Source organism: Rattus norvegicus, chromosome 13 (genome assembly GCF_036323735.1).
Source record: "Rattus norvegicus strain BN/NHsdMcwi chromosome 13, GRCr8, whole genome shotgun sequence".
Taxonomy (NCBI): domain Eukaryota; kingdom Metazoa; phylum Chordata; class Mammalia; order Rodentia; family Muridae; genus Rattus; species Rattus norvegicus.
The window spans coordinates 95466800-95486185 of record NC_086031.1 but is presented as its reverse complement, the minus strand read 5'-3'; the positions used below and the strand labels follow the sequence as shown (position 1 = coordinate 95486185).

The following is a 19386-nucleotide window of genomic DNA, read 5'->3' as shown; positions in this document are numbered from 1 at the left end:
CAAGGAACCTGATCCCCTTCCCAGGCTTCCACATGGTACATGAGTCATGCATATGATGCACATACACATATGCAGGCGAAACACTCAACATGTTCCCTGTGGGTTCTGGGAATTGAACCAGGTAGTCAGGCTTGACAGCAAGCACTTTGCTACCCATTGAGCCATCTTGCCAGCCCCTCATTAGTTTTTAATGAGTGTGCATGCATGTCAGTGCCTATGTGAAGGCAGCAGGCAGCGTTAGGAGCTGGCTTGGGATTTGGGGGTGTCAGCTGACTAGCAGCAGACACTTTACCATCTCACTGCTCCCTCTGTTTTCTTTGTCATACCAAGTCTTTTAACCATAGCTTACCTATCATGTACTTAAACACGCTTCCTTATTCCACGTAGAACAACTGTCATTCATCTACAAAGTGGGGAAACATAATCTTGAGTAATAATTACTTACATGAATTGTCTTAATCAGACCAAGTAGTCTTCAGAAGGGAGCAAAAAAGTAAACTTTAGGTTGAAGTTGGTTTTATATTAACAGATTTTCATTAGAGTTGGCTTGGGAAAAAAGTGCCTGCTATTATAGTGTTTTATTTTTTAACCATACCAAAGTAAATTTGATTCTTTAAATGCACTTATATTTATATTGAGGTTTATGATGTGATCTCCAAAAGTTCTCTCAGTTGTTAAATGTCCTTCTCATTATTGCTGAATATGCTTTGAAAGAGTAATTCTGTGTGGCTTTGTTTGTTCTAGGAGGCAGTTTCCCTGTTACACTCAGCAGATACTGACAGAGCATTGTAATGAAGTGTGGTTCTGTAAATTCTCCAATGATGGCACTAAACTCGCAACAGGCTCAAAGGACACCACAGTGATCGTATGGCAAGTTGATGCGGTATGTATTCCTGTGTGAGGGTGCCTGCGTGTGCGTGTGTCTGTGCGCACGAGGGCGTGCCTCGCTCACGTAGGCCTGAAGAGTGCATGTGATCCAAGTTCTACATGGCTAGGAGCCACCATGGACATTCCAGCAGTTGAAAGCCCGGTTCTCTGCCAGAGTAGCAGTGCGGAGCCATCTCTCCAGCCCTAAAATGGGTATTTTTGGATCTTAACTCACTGGTTACCTTTTTGTCCCTATTTTGTAGTGTAGCCCTGGCTGCCCTGGCTCTCACTCTGTAGATCAGACTGGCTTCAAACTCAGAGATGCGCCTGCCTCTGCCTCCTGAGTGCTGGGATTAAAAATGTGAGCAGTGCTGCGCGGCTGCTTACCTAATTTAATATACATATGTATAAGTAGTCTTCTGCTGGTCCATTTTTTGGGTCTTTTTTTTGTTGTTGTTTTTTTGTTTTGTTTTGTTTTGTTTTTTTGAGACCAGTTCTTACTCAGTTTTCCAGGCTTTTATAGAACTGAAGACTCCCCGTCCCAGCCTTCCTTCCTAAATGCCGGGCAGATAGAGATGTGCCTATGTCCTTTACTTTTCCTAGAGTTTTTTTCCTGCTTGTGTTTTTCTTTTATGTTTATGATTAGTATTATTCCAGTTGTACGGTATTGTACTAAGTACTAAAGATTGTGCCAAGTTGGTGTGCGCTATTAAACTGTCGGAGCGACTCGGAGGTGCTGAAGCACAGTCTCTTGAATGGCAGTGAAGAGACTGGGATGAGGTGTTGCGTGCTGATACAGTGGGATCCCACGGGCAGTCTTCCCTAGGTTTCCCCAGTGATGACGTTTGAAAATTACTGCATATAGGTTTTAAGTGCTAACTTTTCTCTACTCAGCAATTGTCTTTATTACCAGATAGCCCACGGATATAAATAAATGAGTTCATTTCTTTTAACCAGTTGAACATACATACATACATACATACATACATACATACATACATACATACTACATACACACACACACATAGACAGCCTGTCTGTTAGTCAAAACAGAATGAACTATACCTGTTCAGCTGTTCACCTAAGATCTGAGTAAATAAAACTTAGCTTAGAGCTAAAATTGGCTTCTGACTCTTGATAAATAGACTGGCCTAAAATTTATTTTAACAACAGGAGTTTTAGGAGCTAACGGGACAGATCAGTAGTAAAGGAAATCTTGGAGAGCTGTATTGTTCCCTCTACAGAAAGATGGAAAGAACTGGCTCCACAAAGTTACCCTGACTTGTAGGCCATGGCCCGTGATCCCCTCACGTGTCTGGACATACAACACACACACACACACACACACACACACACACACACACACACACACACACACACACAAATACTCACAGGCACCCTAGAAGGAAACATACACATTTGAGATAGGTGCTCGGACACTCACTTCTGACATGCTGTTGAAGGGAGCCAAGCACTCTTCACTGAAGGAGTTCTTACCTGTTTGTACTGCGATTCCTACTTAACAGTCTGACAGATGTCCGCTGTCTTAAAGTGGTGCTGTTTTAAATATACAAGCCAAAATACATAGCCTATCTATCTCTCCCTACATAGGCGCGCGTGTGTGTGTGTGTGTGTGTGTGTGTGTGTGTGCGTGTGTGTGTGTGTGCGTGCGTGCGCGCGAGTGTGCGCGCACGTGTGTGTACGCACGCACGCACACACACACACACAGTATAAATGACACACTAATTACTTAGGAAACCTAATTATATTGAAATGTGGGCTCTCAACCCACAGAAGTACAAAATATGATGCTCCTTTATTAGCACTAAATTTTAGTAGCCGATAATGACTACCAGCATTGTGAATTAGTAACGTTTGTAAGGTATCTGCTGCAATCATAATATGAAATGAGAGTGTTTGAAATTTCTCTGTTACGGGACAATACTGCATTTACCTTGTTACCTAATATACTTGCTAATACTTCTCTGTAATGTAATGTACTCTCAGTTTAAATGCATTAGTGGTAAGCTCAGTCACAAATAATTCACCAACATCCCTAAGGAAGGGAAACAGTAAGCCTGTCCTCTTAGAGCCATTTAACCAACAATGTGCCCAGGTTTGAACCCTCACCTTCTACCTCCTCTTGATGCCTTTCCCATTCCTTGTCTCTCTGTGGTACAAATCTGAATCTGCCTGTCTGTGTATTTATGTCTGTCCCCAACAAAGGGCTTATTTTTTTAAATGACTGATGGAAAAGCATCACGTGGGGAAGGAATAGGAGACACTTTTACAGAAATCTTTTTAAGAATTATGTATTTATTTTATGTATATGAGTACACTGTACACTGTTGCTGTCTTCAGACACACCAGAAGGGGGCATCAGATCCCATTATAGATGGTTGTGAGCCACCTTGTGGTTGCTGGGAATTGAACTCACGACCTCTGGAAGAATGGTCAGTGCTCTTAACCACTGAGCCATCTCTCCAGCCCTATAGAAATCTTTTAACAGACTTTGATACAAGGAATGAAGTCACTGATGCTAACTGACCCAGACAGCAAACAAATGCACCAAGTAATTTCCGTATGTTTTACCCGCTGTTTCTGGTAGATATTCATGAAGCCACATCAGCAGCTGATGATCATAGCAGGCACACATGCACACACTACGTGGGTCCAGGCATGGAAGCACACATAACTTAAAGTTCTGGCTGTAGGTTCAAGCTTAGGCTGTGAAAGTTGATCACCTGGGAAACAAAGGACAAGGCCAGTGAGGTTGTAGTTTACATAGATCTCTTTTTTTGTTGGTTTAGTTTTTGAGACAGAGTCTCTCTTTCTGTGTAGCCCTGGCTGGCCTCAGACTCAGAGGTCTACCTGCCTCTGCCTCAGGAGTGAGGGGGAATTAAAGACTTGCACTACCACACCTGGCTACATTGTTCTCTTAAAGACAAGGTCAACCAGTGGACTGAGTACCTTTAGGAACAGCCTAGGCTCATTTGGGAGAAGAGTTTTTAGAAGACCAGGAGATGAACCTAAAGAAGCAAATCTTTTGAATCTTTTGCTGAGGAGTTTAGACTTGTATGCCAGTGTTTCACAGAATGTTTTTCTTGTAATACTGACTATGCAGAATGTATTAGGTATCAGTTGTAAGGCCATATTAATTTAGGAATGCAGAATTAATACTTCGATTCCAATCTGAAATGTGAGGATAATTTTTAGATGGTTACACTATATTGAAGGTTCCCTGAGGCTGGTTAACTCTTGGTGTGATGGCACTTTTCAGATACTGTTTAGAAAAGTTGACTATGCTCTTGATAAAACCCAACAGTGGGTGTTTTGCCTGTGTGTGTGTACAACTGGTTCCTCTGAGGCCAGAGAAGGGTCGGACCCCGTGGAGCTGGAGTCAGATGTCTGTAAGCTGCTGCCAGGTGCTGGGAGTCAGATGGGGCCCGGGAGAGAGCTGCACCTGTACCGTTCAGAGTTATTTCCTATTGAGTTATTTAAGGCAATTGGTCTCTTTTCTTTGTCTTCCTCTTTTGTCTTTCTCTTCCCTTCCTTTCCTACCAGCCTCTCTTCGTTCCTCCTGTGGTCTTTTGAGATAGGATCTTATGTGTAGCCTAGCCTAGGCGGGAACTTAGGATCTTCCTATGTCTAACCTTCCAAGTACTGAGATACCATGCCTGAATAAAACAGTTGGTTTTCTAGATAAATATTTGTAAAGAAATTTATTGTCAACTTAGAAGCAAATCTTTGTATACATCTGGAGTACTGTTTTGTCCAGATTTTGCGTTTGGCAATGTTGAGCTAGTCAAAAAAGATTTAAAATTATGTAAGCCAATATGACCTGCCCTTGATCTGATTTTAAACTGTTGTATTATTAGATATTTTGATTTCTGAAGATGATGGATTGGACTGTACTGTCATGTAAGATGAGCGTAGGACCTACAAATCAACAGTCCACTTCCCAGTTCTTACTACAAATCAACAGTCCACTTCCCAGTTCTTACTACAAATCAACAGTCCACTTCCCAGTTCTTACAGTCTGGGGCCGGGGACTTCAGTTTATTACACTGTCTTCAGACCCGTTTTACTTTCTTAGACGTCATCACTAATAGATCCTCCCACTCCAGGCTTAAATTTCGTTCAAGGGGCTGGAGACATGGCTCAGTGATCAAGCATTTCCTGTTCTTCCAGAGGACCCCAGTTTAGTTCCTAACATCAATATCAGGCCATTGGGACCACCAGAACTGCGTGTAACTTTAGTCTTAGGCCACAGGTGAAACCTCTTCTGGCCTCTGCACCCCACTTCCCACCCTAACAAGTACACAAATAGACGTAGTTTATTTTTAAGTTGGGCTCAGTAAATCTCTAGTCCATATTACTAGGTCACATTTCCTCTATTTTCTTTTTACCTTCCTTAAACCAGAAATTTGGAGTTTGTTTTCTACCCCACCCTGAGTGCTGGGATTGGACCTCAGGCATCGTACGTACTGCTAGGATCTATTGCCTTGTCCCTCTACAGTGCTCTCTTCCAGTCTTTGGTTCTGACAGGTCGGGCCTTTTGTTATGCTCTGTGTGCACATCCTCATCTTGTATGCGCGCATGTTTGAGACTGCTGGGTTAGCTTGTTTGGGTCTTTTCCTTCTTCATCCTCAGCATCGGTGCTCCCACCCACTCCCTAGCCCTTAATGTCTTAAGTCCTTGTCCCTAGACTGGCTTTTTAAAAAAAAAAAAAAAAAAAAGATTTACTTATTATATATGAGTACACTGTCGCTGTCTTCAGACACACCAGAAGAGGGCATTAGAACCCATTACATCATGTGGTTGCTGGGAATTTAACTCAGGACCTCTGTAAGAGCAGTCAGTGTTCTTGACCACTGAGCTATCTCTCCAGCCCTAGACTGGCATTTTTTAGTGGTTTAACCCACCATGTCAAATCCAGCTGTTACTGTGAGGTGAACATGCCAACTTTGCCAGCCATGCCACTTAGCCATTTGCTCTGTGTGTAGCTCAGCGTGCACAGCATAGGCCTGAAGGAGGCAGCCTATGCACATTCTCTTCACTGGCAAAGACAGATTTCTTTTATTATTCACTTTATATTCCATTCATTGTCCCCTTCCCAGTCACTGTTTCCCATAATTCCCCCAGCTTCCCTTCCCTTCTCCAAGTGGGTTGGGGCCCCCTGATATCTCTTCATCCTGGCACTTCAAGTCTCTGCAGGCGAGGCACTTCCTCTCCCACTGAGGCCAGACAAGGCAGCCCAGCTAGAAGAACATGTCCCACAGACAGGTAACAGCTTTGGGGATAGCCCCCACTCCAGTTGTTCAGGACCTCCATGAAGACCAAGCTGCACATCTGCTACATGTATGCAGGAAGGCGTAGGTCCAGCCCATGTATGTTCTTTGGCTGGTGGTTCAGGCTGTGTGAGTCCCCAAGGGTCCAGGTTTGTTGGTCTTCCTGTGGAGTTCCTACCCCCCTCAGGGGCCACAATCCTCCTTCCTGTTCTTCCATAAGAGTCTCCAAGCTCCATCCTCTGTTTGACTGTGGGTACCTGTATCTGAGTCAGCTGCTAGGGAGAGCCTCTCAGAGGACCACATGCTCCTGTCTGTAAGCATAACAGAGTGTCCTTAGTAGTGTGAGGGATTGGTGTTGCCCATGGGTGGGTCTCAGTTGGACCGGGTATCGGTCGGTCATTCCCTCAGTCTGTCCTCCATGCCCTGCCCTGCATTCCCTCTGGACAAGGTAGATTTGGGGTTGAATGTGTTTTGGGTGGGTTTGTGTCTGTCATTCTACCAGGGTTCCTGCCTGGCTACAGCAGGTGGCCATTTCGGGTTCCGTGTCCCCAGTGTAGTGAGTCACTTCTAAGGTCATCCCCATTGATTCTGAGGTGCCTTCCTTATCCAGGCAGGCAGATTGCTTAATCTTCCTAAAACTTCATCTGAGCCCTGGAGTATGTCGTTATTAGCAGAATAATGTCGGGATCACACTGTTAGTGGTAAAAGACATGTCCACAGAAAAGTCCTATACAGTTTTAGCTATTTCACTCTTAATATTAAAAATTGTAGACACCAAACAGACAAAATGTGTGTGTAAAGTGGAGTATCACTAAAATCAGATGCCCTACGGTGTGAATGAACCACAGACATGGAAGTGAAAGGAGCCAACTAGTAGAGACCCAGAGTAGACAAATCAGTAAAAACAAAGCAATGGTTCTGGAAACTGCAGGAGAGAAATGAGCACTACCAGATACAGGATTTCTTTTGGGGGGGGGGGGAGGGATGGTAAGAACGTTATTAGATAGTGATAGTTGAAACTGTTGAAATTTATTACCCTCAGAGGAGTATGTATTTTATGCATTTATGTGTCAGTTAAGTTTTCCAAATCGTTAAGAAGAGCTGACTTGGTATACACATCTACTTCCAGTCTTAAGTTTTCTCAGGGCAAATACATATTTGTATGTACACAACCTCTTGTTTATAGTCGGTGATTAATCGGTCGGTGTGAGTGAATGTCTGTGAAGCAAGTGGCCGAGCTTACGCGGGATTGGTGTAGAAACACGAAGAATAAATGAGAACATCAATGTACTTAAGTTCTTGTGCTAGAAAATGGTAGCTTTTAGGGTAGGAGTTTAACCCCGTTGTTTTATTTTATTTTTTAGGATACACACCTGTTAAAACTGCTTAAAACGTTAGAAGGACATGCGTATGGTGTCTCTTACATAGCATGGAGTCCAGATGACAGCTACCTTGTTGCTTGTGGTCCAGACGACTGCTCTGAGCTTTGGCTTTGGAATGTACAAGTGAGCAAGTTCTATCCTTAGTTCTTGTCCAACATACTCTAAATACATATGTTTATTAAAACTTTTATCCTTATCCGCACTCAGGAGGCAGAGATGGGTAGATCTCGGAGTTTGAGGCCAGCCTGGTCTACAGAAGGAGTTCCAAGTCAGCCAGGGCTACACTAAGACTCTGTCTCTAAGGGGAAAAAAACAAAACAAACAAACACTATTCTTAGTTTATGCAACAAAACTGTTTAACCCAAACTACTCTAACTCATCTCCTGTAAGTTGTGGTGCTTCAAGTGTGGAGAGCCCAGGTGTCTGGATTTATAAATCTAAATCTATTTAAACTACTGTAACTTGTCTCCTGTAAGTTGTGGTGCTTCAGGTATAAATTTAAATCTATTTAAGGCATCAGAGCTTAGATGCCCAGTAAGCATTTCCAACATGTGTACTTTGCTCAGTGGAACTTATACTATTGAATCAGAAAAGATTTTTATATTTTCATCATTGTGTATAAAACGTAACCTTTCAAGTGTTAAATATAATTTCATATTTTGGGTTTTTTTAAAAATTATTTTATGTATATGAGTACACTGTTGCTGTCTTCAGACACACCAGGAGGGGCACCAGATTCCATTACAGATGGGTATGACCCATCATGTGGTTGCTGGGAATTGAACTCAGGACCTTTGCAAGAGTAATCAGTGCACTTAATCACTGAGCCATCTCTCCAGCCCATAATTTCATATGTTGATGGCAAGCACAGCATCTCTTAGCCTACATTTAGTAGTCTGAGCTTGTTTAGTACAACTAAAGAATGTTCTAAGAACATACTTTTATATTACTTTTTCTAATTTAAAATATAATTTATGACATTATTTTAGAAAAACTTGGCATTAGATTGATTCCATTTTACATGTTTTTGAAATCCCGTATTCAAAATTTAAACTTGAGTAAAAAATGATAATCTATGGTTTGAGTGTAAAAGTCAAACTCGATGGGATGGGCCTTTGAATCCAGTAACTTAATACAAGACTGAAATAATACTGCAGGCAGGCTGTGGTGCTATGCACCTTGACTCCAGCACTTGGAAGGTGGAGGTAGGGGCAGCCAAGTTCAAGGCACCCTGGTCTACATAGCAAGCTCCAGGACAGAATAAGGATACCTCACAGAGTTGAGTCAAGAAGCATGGGAGGCCTGGGCAAGAGAGTGGACACTGAGCAGAGGTGCAGTCCTGATGCTGTCTGAGGAGGGCTTCCCTACTGCTTCTTCAGGTCCTCGTGGCAGGAAGTCACCATGTGGTGGCAAAAACCGAACCTGGTTCTCTGGAAGAGCAACAAATGCTTTTAATAATGGCTAAGCCATCTCTAGCACCTGTTACTTTCTAACACCTAACCATATCTCATTTTGTTCCAGAAATGTCTTTTGTGCTATTTGTATCAAGTTAGCAATTAACCATTGTTAAGTTTGGGTTTAGGGGGTTGGGGATTTAGCTCAGTGGTAGAGCACTTGCCTAGGAAGCGCAAGGCCCTGGGTTCGGTCCCCAGCTCCGAAAAAAAAGAACCAAAAAAAAAAAAAAAAGTTTGGGTTTAGGGAGATGGCAAAACGATGACTAAAAATTGGAATAAAACAGAGAATCTGATCTAAATGACCTTTTTTTCCCCCATTAAAGCTTTTTTGCCCTCCTAAGTAGGCATGTATAGTATTACTGAGGATACAGTGACTGGCACTTGTGTGGTCAGGGTTTAGTATCTGGGTCAAGGTTATTATGATATATATAACTGTTCCTAGGTAGTCTTAAGTTAGGGCTTTTCCTAGACGGATAGTCCTTAAGAAGTCTGAAGGTGCTGGTACTGGTCATGGTGATGGCAGCACATGCCTTTACTCCCTGTGGAGTAAAGCACTGTGGAGGCAGAAGCAGTCAGATTTCTTGAGTTCTAGCCAGCCAGGACTATACAGAGAAACCCTGTCTTGAAAATCCACATAAATAAAGACTTAATACCAAAACAACAAGAAAAGCCCACAGACTGCTTGTATTTACATAGTTTCTAATGGAATGACTTCATGTCTGTGCAGAGTAGAAGGAAAACTTCTGCCCTAGAGCTTACTGTTCTTTTTATTGACAATTATTTACTATATATATAAGTATACTGTAGTACACTGCAGCTGTCCTCAGACACCAGCAGAGGGCATCAGATCCCATTACAGATAGCTGTGAGCCACCATGTGGTTACTGGGAATTGAACTCAGGACCTCTGGAAGAGGTCAGCGCTCTTAACCACTGAGCTGTCTCTCCAGCCCCAAGCTGTTTTAATGTATTTGTTAAAAGTAAACACTCAAGGGGCTGGTGAGGTGCTCAGCGGTTAAGAGCACTGACTGCTCTTCCAGAGGTCCTGAGTTCAATTCCCAGCAACCACATGGTGGCTCACAACCATGAGCCTGATGCCCTCTTCTGGTGTCTGAAGACAGTGACAGTGTACTCATAGAATAAATAAATAACTTTTTTTTAAAAAGAATTGCTAGTTGCATTAATACAGTTTTAGGATAAAATCCATAAAGAATTTTGGAGTTAGCTGGAAGATCAGAAGGGTTTAGGGTATAACTTCGGGATTTTCATTGTCTTGATTGTGAAAAATTGTTAGTTTATGAATGTAATTCTTTTAAGATAAAAATTTTATTAGAATTTATTAAAGGTTATCTCATATCTGAACTTGTTAGTTTTTGTTAAGTGCTATAGTCTTGTTTCTGGTGAGGCCACAAAATGTGTTTTTCTGACCAGGAAAATCTCTCCGTTCTCCTCTTCCTTCACAGTCTTTTACTCTCTATCCCCCTAGAGATAAATCTCAAACATCTTATCCACAGTTCTATTTCCTTATAGACGGGAGAATTAAGAACAAAAATGAGCCAATCTCATGAAGATAGTCTGACCAGTGTAGCCTGGAATCCAGATGGGAAACGCTTTGTGACGGGAGGTCAGCGCGGCCAGTTCTACCAGTGCGTAAGTACCGAGTGCCTCCTCACCACTGTCTTGACTACTTAAACGGAAATCGTTTTTTATTTTTTAAATGATCCTTTAAATTTCTACTTACTGGGAATGGTGGCACATGCTTTAAATCACAGCACTTGAAAGGTGGGGCTAGACAGATCTCCCTGAGTTACAGGCTAGCCAAGGCTATGTATACAGTGAGAGCCTTCTCAAAAAAGGAAAACATAAAATAAAAGCAGATTCACTTGACACGCTGCATGAAAACCTGGTTCACCTTGCTCCTAAGTGAGTATTTGATAGAATATTCCTTACTGTTCTTTTTTCCTATTTTTAAAACTCTTTCAGGTATTCATGAAAAATGTAGAATTAGCTATACTCCAGTATTTGGGAGGCAGAGGGTGGTGGATCATTGAGGTCTAATTCAGCCAGGACTACCAAAACAAAGGTCTCAAAAACAAAGGTACTAAATTTTTTTTTTTTTTTTTTTTTTTTGGTTCTTTTTTTCGGAGCTGGGGACCGAACCCAGGGCCTTGCGCTTAGGCAAGCGCTCTACCACTGAGCTAAATCCCCAACCCCGGTACTAATTTATAGGACTGGAAATCTCAGCAATTTCTTTTGAGTGGGTTTAGACCTTCGTAAGTAAAACATTACTAGCTGGGCATGGTAGCCATGCCTATAATCCCTGCCCTTGGAAGACTGAATGGGGAAAATTGCATAGTTACAGGATAGCCTGGGCTATAGTGAATTAGATACTAACCTGGACTATAAAGTGAGAGACCCCATCTCAAGAAATCAAAAAGCAATAAAGCATATTTGTAGGCTGTAGCTCAGATTGTACAATGTCTGGCTAACATATACAGAGCTCTGAGTTTGTTCCCCAGGACCCAGTAAAACTGGGCAGGGTAGTACACACTGCAGTTCTAGCACTTGGGAGACAAGACGATTCTGCATGGTCAGCCTGGGATTTATGAGACCTTGTGTGGAACTACAACCACCCACAAGAATGCTGGTGTTGATGAGCAGACGGGATAGAAACATCTGCAGAGTAAAGTAACCGATGCGCAGCTGAAAGGGCGGCACAGAGGTTGAACACGCAGTACTTTTCCACAGGACCCAGGCTGGGTCCCAGTACCTGTGCTGCGTGGCTCACAGCTGCCTCTGCCTCTGCCTTCAGGGGGTCCAGTGTCCCATTCCAGCTTCAGGAGTGACTGCTCATGTGTACACACCTCACAGAGACACATGATTTTCTACAAACCCTTTAAGAAGTGCCAACCGCTGAAGAATTTTCTAGAATTTCAGGGATCTTATGGTCACCAGCTCCTATGTGGATTGCACTTGTGTTCTTCTTTTTGGGGCAGGCTCTCTGTACCCCTGACTGTCCTGACATTCCCTCTGTGGACCAGACCTCACACACTCAGAGGTCTTCCTACATCTGCCTACAGAATGCTGGGGTTGGAGGCACGCATCACCATGCCAGGCAGTTGTAGTTTAGTTAATTAAGTTAAGGTAGTTACCCTGGGAGCTGTGATGAATGAAGTGTCCTTGTGCTGTGCAGGTTCCGTCTGTCCTGTCCCTGTCTCACATGGCTGACGGGTTGGTTCTTAGATTATTTTTCCCTCACTGCATCATATTAGTTAGGTGTTTACAGAAACTCATTCATAGTTGGTCTTTGTGGCATCAAACAGATTCTAACAGGCTGTGTAACCGCCTGCTTTTCTCCTGGGTAGGTTGTTTACTATACTCCAGGGTCAGCTCACCCTAGCAGTTAGTTCCTTGTCACATTGTTCTCAGAAAGCAGTGCCAAGCGTTTCTGAGAGGTTTGTTTCGGTTTCTTGTTTTTCTGCTTAGGACCTGGATGGAAATCTTCTGGACTCCTGGGAGGGAGTGCGAGTGCAATGCCTGTGGTGCTTGAGTGACGGGAAGACTGTGCTGGCTTCTGACACACACCAGAGAATCCGGGGCTACAACTTCGAGGACCTGACAGATAGAAACATGTAACTATTTTGTTTCCATTAGAAAAGGTCTCATTTAGCTGGTGTGGTGGTGGCCCGTCCCTTTAATCCTATGACTCAGGAGGCAGAGGCAGGCAGATCTCTGAGTTCCAGAGCAGCCAGGACTGCACAGAGAAACTCCGCTTTAGAAGAACGGGGGGAGGGGGTTGGGAAGGAAGGAAGGAAAAAGAAAGAAATGCTCTAATATACCAAAATGTGTGTTTAGTTGGGCTTTTTCAGAAAAGCAATTTTTGTTTGTTTGCTTTTTTATTTTGATTGGTAATCTGAGCTGGCATTTAGGTAGTATTTGCTCGCTCATTCTGATTGACCTATGTATGGCAAAATATCATTTAAACTATAATATTTTATAGTCTCTCCTATTTTGAAATACTTGGCTCCTCATTTGCTGTTCCTGACCAATCATTTCTGATTACAGAGTACAAGAGGATCATCCTATTATGTCATTTACTATTTCAAAAAACGGCCGACTAGCTTTGTTAAATGTAGCAACTCAGGTATGGTTTTTTTAAAACATTTAAAAATTTTTGTTTTAGTGAAAATTTGCTTTTGTTGTTTTAGTATAAGTGTAAAATACCTGAGTTTAGTGTTTAAATGTGTAAGGATCAAGAATAAGTTAGTTGAAATAACTGACATTTTTGACAATAGAAGCTGAAAGTGCTCCTTACGCAAAGGACTATTCACAGTGACTGTTAAACTCTATTAGACTGGGTCGGAGAGACCACACCTTCTGTCCCAGCACTTGCCCAAGTGTTAGGAATTTACCTAACACTCCTGGTGTGCATGGCAGCTCCAAGCCAGCTGGGCTAGGTCAGTGCTTCTCAGCTCAGCCTGTGGGTCACAACCCCTCTCTGGGTGGAGTGACCTTTTCATGGGGGTTACCTATCAGATATTTACAGTAAGATTCATAACAGCAGCAAAATTACAGTTATGAGTAGCAACAAAATAATTTTATGGTTGGGGGGTCAGCACGCCATTAGGAGCAGCCTTGAAAGATCCCAGCATTAGGAAGATTTAGAACCATTGAGCAGCCCATGAAGATAGTCTCTTAAAAAGTAAAACAAACCAGTGATTTGTATGCGCTTCTGCTATGAGGGCTGGGTGCAGTGCTGCACACCATTAATCCCAGTTAGGGGCAGTAGAGGCCGGTGGGTCTGAGTTTGAGACCAGCCTGGTCTGCAGAGTGAGTGAGTTCCAGGGCTACACAGAGAAATCCTCTTGTATTTTTTTTTTTTTTTTTAAAGAAAAGTGTGGTGGGCAGGAGGATGTCAGAAGCTTGGTCAGTTCCATGGGAGCTGGGGGCATACAATGAGGTTAACTTTAAAAATAAAAAGCCCCCCCCCCCCCACACACACACCGGCAAAACCTGCAGGGCTCAGAGTGAGACCCTGTCTCAGAAAACAGCAGCAACAAGGATTTTTTTTTTCCCTACAGGGAGTTCATTTATGGGACTTGCAAGACAGAGTTTTAGTAAGGAAATATCAAGGTGTTACACAAGGGTTTTATACAATTCATTCGTGCTTTGGAGGCCATAATGAAGACTTCATCGCTAGTGGCAGTGAAGGTAAAGTATTCCTGCCCCACTGGTGCAGTTCTCTCCCTGCCTTTCAGGGGAGCATATTTCTTGGCAAGCATAAGATCTGATCTTACATTTTTTTAGTCTGTCATCCAGTACCCTTATGTTACCTTTCGGGAAATGGCTTGAGTCCTTAATTTTGTTGTTAATTTTGTTATTAGGTTTTGTTTGTTTTCCTTTGTGGTGGTGGTGGTGGTAGGACCCAGGGCCTCAAGCTGCTCTCATTCCCTGGCTAAGCCGTCCTTACTGTTACGGATTAGTAGTGCCTCTGATGGCCATGGTTTGGAAGTGTGTGAGATTTTGAATCAAGTTAATCCTTACACTTGTTTGTTCATGGGATTGGGCATTTTCGAAGGTTGGTAACAGTCAGCCTTGCTGGTCATAGTGGCACATGCCTTGAATCTCTAAAGGTGGACGCAGAGCTAGGCAGGTCTCTGAGTTTAGGACAGCCAGGGCTACACAGAGAACATAGGCCCACACCCGTGTGGCTATGGCTTAGTTGGTGTATGTGCTTAAAGCTCTGGGTTCAGTCCCTCACACGTTCATGCATAGTGCTCACACCTATAATCGCAGCACTAGGAGTACAGGCAAGAGGGTCATAAGTTCAGGGTCATCCTCTGCAACATGGTGAGTGTGAGACTGCCTGGGCTACATGAGCCTGTCTCCCAGGAGAAAAAGAAACAAAGAACAACTGTCTTACACAGGAATAGATTAGAACATAGTCATCATAAGCCATGCCTAGTTCTGACCTTGATGGCTTCAGATCCTACTTTGTTTACTGCCTTGTCAGCACATACTTCCCGTGAACATGTCTTCACATGAACCACAACTCACAGAAATCTGCCCATCTCCCAGGTTGTGGAATCAAAGGTGTGTATCTATCGTCACACTTTTCAAGCCTGTGCACTTTCACTGAACTACAACAAACCACCAGGTATGGCAGTGCGTGCCCTGAATCCTAGCTCCTGAAACGTAGAACAGGCCACTCACTCACTCACTCATTCACAGATTTCCACACTGACCCTTTGGTTCACCAATAGATGTCTTAATAAACTTGGTTTATCCTTGAGTTCTGCTTTCAGACTTAGAACCGTGGTCATGTAATTAGCTTATCACTAAGGTGCAATGGATTTAATTTTTCCTATGGTCACTTCATGAGATTAGCCTCTTCTAGAAGCTACATATAAGATGCAGATAGAAGTAAGGTGGTTGTCTGTAGTAATCCCTAAGCAGGGCCGTTACAATTAAGAGGCTAACTGCATTTGGATAAGAGGTGGCTTAACTTGGTTACTGTCTTTACATTATGGGGGAAGCATAGTACCCACTTCATAGCATGGCGATAGTTTAATTACACAAAGTATTCTGAATTGTTGCTGGTTTTCAGTTTGGATACCTTGTTTTTTTTGTCACCTGAGATCTCCACACAGTGTACTAATCATCTCTGTTCTGTACTTCCCTATGTTCATACACCCTCATTGTAATTGGAGTTTTTCTGTTAAAAAATGCTGTTAGGTGTTTAAGTATGTATGTGCACACATGAATGTGAGTGCGGATGCCTGCAGAAGGAGCCAACACATAGGTGCGTGGGAACTGACTGAACTCTGGCCATCTAAGGGGCAGTAAGCACTCGTAACTGCTGAGCCATCTTGCCCCAGGTTGCAAGTTTATCAGTCATATGTGAACAAACTCTTACAAATGTTTTTGTGATTTTTAGAGCTCAAACAGAAAAAGGTAACATGGCTTTCACAAAATTAATTTATTAAATTATCTGTATTTTTTTCTCCCTGTAAATTGTAATCATAATAAATAGTAATTTTTACTCAGTAATTTTGTCAATTATAGCTTCCTAACATTTCTCTGAATTGCTGTACATTTAGATCACAAGGTTTACATCTGGCACAAACGTAGCGAACTGCCCATTGCGGAGCTCACAGGGCACACGCGCACAGTAAATTGTGTTAGCTGGAACCCACAGATCCCATCCATGATGGCCAGCGCCTCAGACGATGGCACTGTTAGAATATGGGGACCAGCGCCTTTCATAGACCACCAGAATATTGAAGGTAAGGTCATACCGTTCTGTTCCCGAGATGAAGCATTGCCAAGTTGACAGTACTTTATATAGTGGTTGAAACATGCAATATGGCTTTTTTTCTTCTTCTTTTCACCTATCTCATTTTATGGAAAGAGTTTAAGAAATCTAGGATTAGGTTTTATTACTTTTAGAGAGGCAATGAAGAAGTAAGCTAGAATATGCTGCCTCATTTGCATCAGATTAGCTGTAGTATTAATTAAAGATCTTTGGATTCGCAGGCGGGTCAGTGGTAAGTGCTTGCCACATAGGCATGAGGACTTGAGTTTGGATTCCAGAACCCCCATGTTGGTGTACAGCAATGTGAATCTAAAATCAATCCCTTTGCTTCTATGGGATGTGGGAGGGGGCAGCAGAACTGTCAGGCATGTGCAGCGAATGAGAGACTTCCTCTTGAACTGGAAGAAGGGCGATGCTCAAGATTGTCCTCTGACCACCATATATCTTACCACCTTGCTTGCATGCACATACAAATCTATTAAAATGTTTTGTCATGTAAATGTGATATTACATGAAACATTTTTTATACATATGAGAACAAACATGTATAAAACTTGAGAAACATTAATTTTAATGATGATTATTTTGGGATTTTCCTAATATCTTAGCACTGTATAGAATGTGCTATACTGACATGAGCTATGTCTGACAGTGAGGGAAAGGAGAGACTAAAATTTCCCGGGCTGCCTATGTGCCAAGTAGCATGCTCAAGAGGATTTGCTCTCTCATGTGTGTATGGTCTTATAGGAGATACATTTTCATTTTATAGGGAAGGAACCTCACATATGTTCATGACCTTGTGGGCGACACAGTTTCATTTTCATTTTATAGGAAGGAACCAAAACATGACAGAGCTCAGTAACGTGTTGAATGCTGCCGTTTCGGCTGCAAGGTTTTCCCCACCACCTTGATACTTGAAGATGAAGAAAGTCATAAAGCTAACAGATGAGGACAAATTCTTGATTAAATATAATAGTACTAGAGAGAAGTAATAATTTTATGTAAATATCTTTATTTTCCTCAAAGAGAAGAAGTAAAAATGTCTTGTTTGGAAGGAAATGACTTACAGATTGTTTTGTTCAGTGTGTTGCACCTATGTTGGTGTTTTTGTTTTGTTTTTCTTGTGTGTGCCTGTGTGCCCATGCTACCTGATATGATCCTGGGACCCACATGCCAGTCCTCTGCAAGAGTAACAAAGACTCTTAACTTCTAAAGCCACCTATGTCTCCAGCCTCTCAGTAATTTAGTAAAAAAAAAAAAAATCCAACAATTTAACTAATGATTTCCATTGGAGGGAAGTTAGCTTTTTGTTTTGTTTTTGTTTTTTGTTTTTTTAAATATATAAATAGATGAGGCTGGGTAGTGGTGGCACACACCTTTAAGGCAGAGGTGGGAGAATCTCTGGGTTGGAGGGTAGGCTGGTCTACACAGAGAAATCTGTCTTAAAAACCAAAAAAAAAAAAAAAAAAAAAATCCACACAGAGTTGAGAATGAAAAAGTGTGAGACTTGGAGTGAGGTTGCTGGGACTTGGAGATTTTACTGTTGCTTCTCCTGCGTGGGTCCTAGTTTCTGCCAAGGCCCTCTCTTTTTTTTTTTTTTTTTTTTTTTTGTTGTTGTTGTTGTTGTTGTTGTTGTTTTTTCCGGAGCTGAGGACCGAACCCAGGGCCTTGCTAGGCAATCGCTCTACCACTGAGCTGAATCCCCAACCCTAAGGCCCACTCTCTTACATCCAATAGTTCTTTATTTTGTTAGGCATTCAGAATGTGATTGGAAGAAGTAGGAAAGTACTGGTCATGTGGCAGCAGCTCATGAGAGCTGTTTTACCCAGCATGGGATAAGAGTTTAGACACACCAGAAGAGGGCATCAGATCCCCTTACAGATGGCTGTGAGCCACCATGTGGTTGCTGGGAATTGAACTCAGGACCTCTGGAAGAGCAGTCAGTGCTCTTAACTGCTGAGTCATCTCTCCAGCCCCCATGAACTTCTTTAAATGAATTTATTTTTATGTTATGGGTGTTTTCCCAGAAGCCAGAAGAGGCCATCTGCTTCTCTGGGACAGGAGTTAGAGGCTTTACAAACCCACCGTGTGCATTCTAGGTATCAAACCATGGTCCCCTTCAAGGACAGCCATTGTTTTTTTTTGTTTTTTTTTTTTTTTTGGTTCTTTTTCGGAGCTGGGGACCGAACCCAGGGCCTTGCGCTTCCTAGGTAAGCCCTCTACCACTGAGCTAAATCCCCAGCCCCAACAGCCATTGTTTTTAGCTGCTTGTCTATCATCATAGCTCCTAGCCCCAAAACTTTTTTAAGGAGAAGTTGCTGATTTTTTTTGTGTTAAGTTGCAGAATTGGTTACTTTCTGATTTTTGATTGTGTGTTTGGGGGCGGTATAAAATAAAATGAATAAGTGGAATGTTTACACATGCTATCAGCGTAAGGTGCATGAACCTAGAAATCAGTAGGCTGAATGAAACATACTAGAAACAAAAATATACCAGACATAGCATGTGCTGTAATTACATTTTATATTAAAGTGATATAAAAATAGGCCAATCCACAGGCCAGAGGAACGGTTTTGTTTTTATCAGAATGCATGATTGCTGTAAGATTGAGAAGGTGGTCTAACATTGTATACTGATAATACAAACTGAGTTTACTAAAACTTAGACACTCTAAATGAACGTATTTTGGTGTATGTGAACTTAAATGTCACATCCTTTTCCCAAACAGAGCTGGATAATGAGGTGGACTGGGACCAGTTGGAGGAGCTGAGCAGACAGAATGTTCCGCTCCACCTCATACCACCAGAGTTCCCTTTCCATCTTTTTTGTTGTAAACTAGCAAAAATTTTCTTATTTAATTATCTATTTCAAGCTTTATTTTAAAAATAGGAAATCTGACAGGCATGGTTGTTTACGCCTTTAATCCTAGCACTCGGGAGGCAGAGGCAGGTAGATCTCTTCAAGTTCAAGACGATCCTGGTCTACCTAGTGAGTGCCAGGCCAGCCAAAGTGACCCAGTGAGACTTTGTCTCAACCCTACCCTTTCCTTCAAGAGTAACATAGAAATGGGAAATTCTA

General features: G+C 42.3%; 1 protein-coding gene across 5 annotated transcripts in view; it reads left to right on the top strand.

The window, feature by feature from the left end:
* The window catches only part of Wdr26 (WD repeat domain 26), a 41810-nt gene that overhangs the window by 17641 nt on the left and 4783 nt on the right, over positions 1-19386 (top strand). For 2 of the 5 annotated variants that reach the window (XR_005492275.2, XR_005492274.2), the window contains exons 7-14: positions 745-883; positions 7523-7663; positions 10524-10643; positions 12480-12625; positions 13059-13137; positions 14075-14204; positions 16094-16279; positions 17140-17309. Coding sequence is in view for 3 of the 5 variants with exons in the window: in XM_063272548.1 (XP_063128618.1) it covers positions 745-883; positions 7523-7663; positions 10524-10643; positions 12480-12625; positions 13059-13137; positions 14075-14204; positions 16094-16279; positions 17140-17219 (1021 nt within the window). In the remaining 2 variants the exon portion in view is untranslated. Of the gene's footprint in view, positions 1-744; positions 884-7522; positions 7664-10523; positions 10644-12479; positions 12626-13058; positions 13138-14074; positions 14205-16093; positions 16280-17139; positions 19202-19386 lie in introns of those variants that run through there. The other 3 variants (NM_001401444.1, NM_001109081.2, XM_063272548.1) reach the window with 2 other exon arrangements.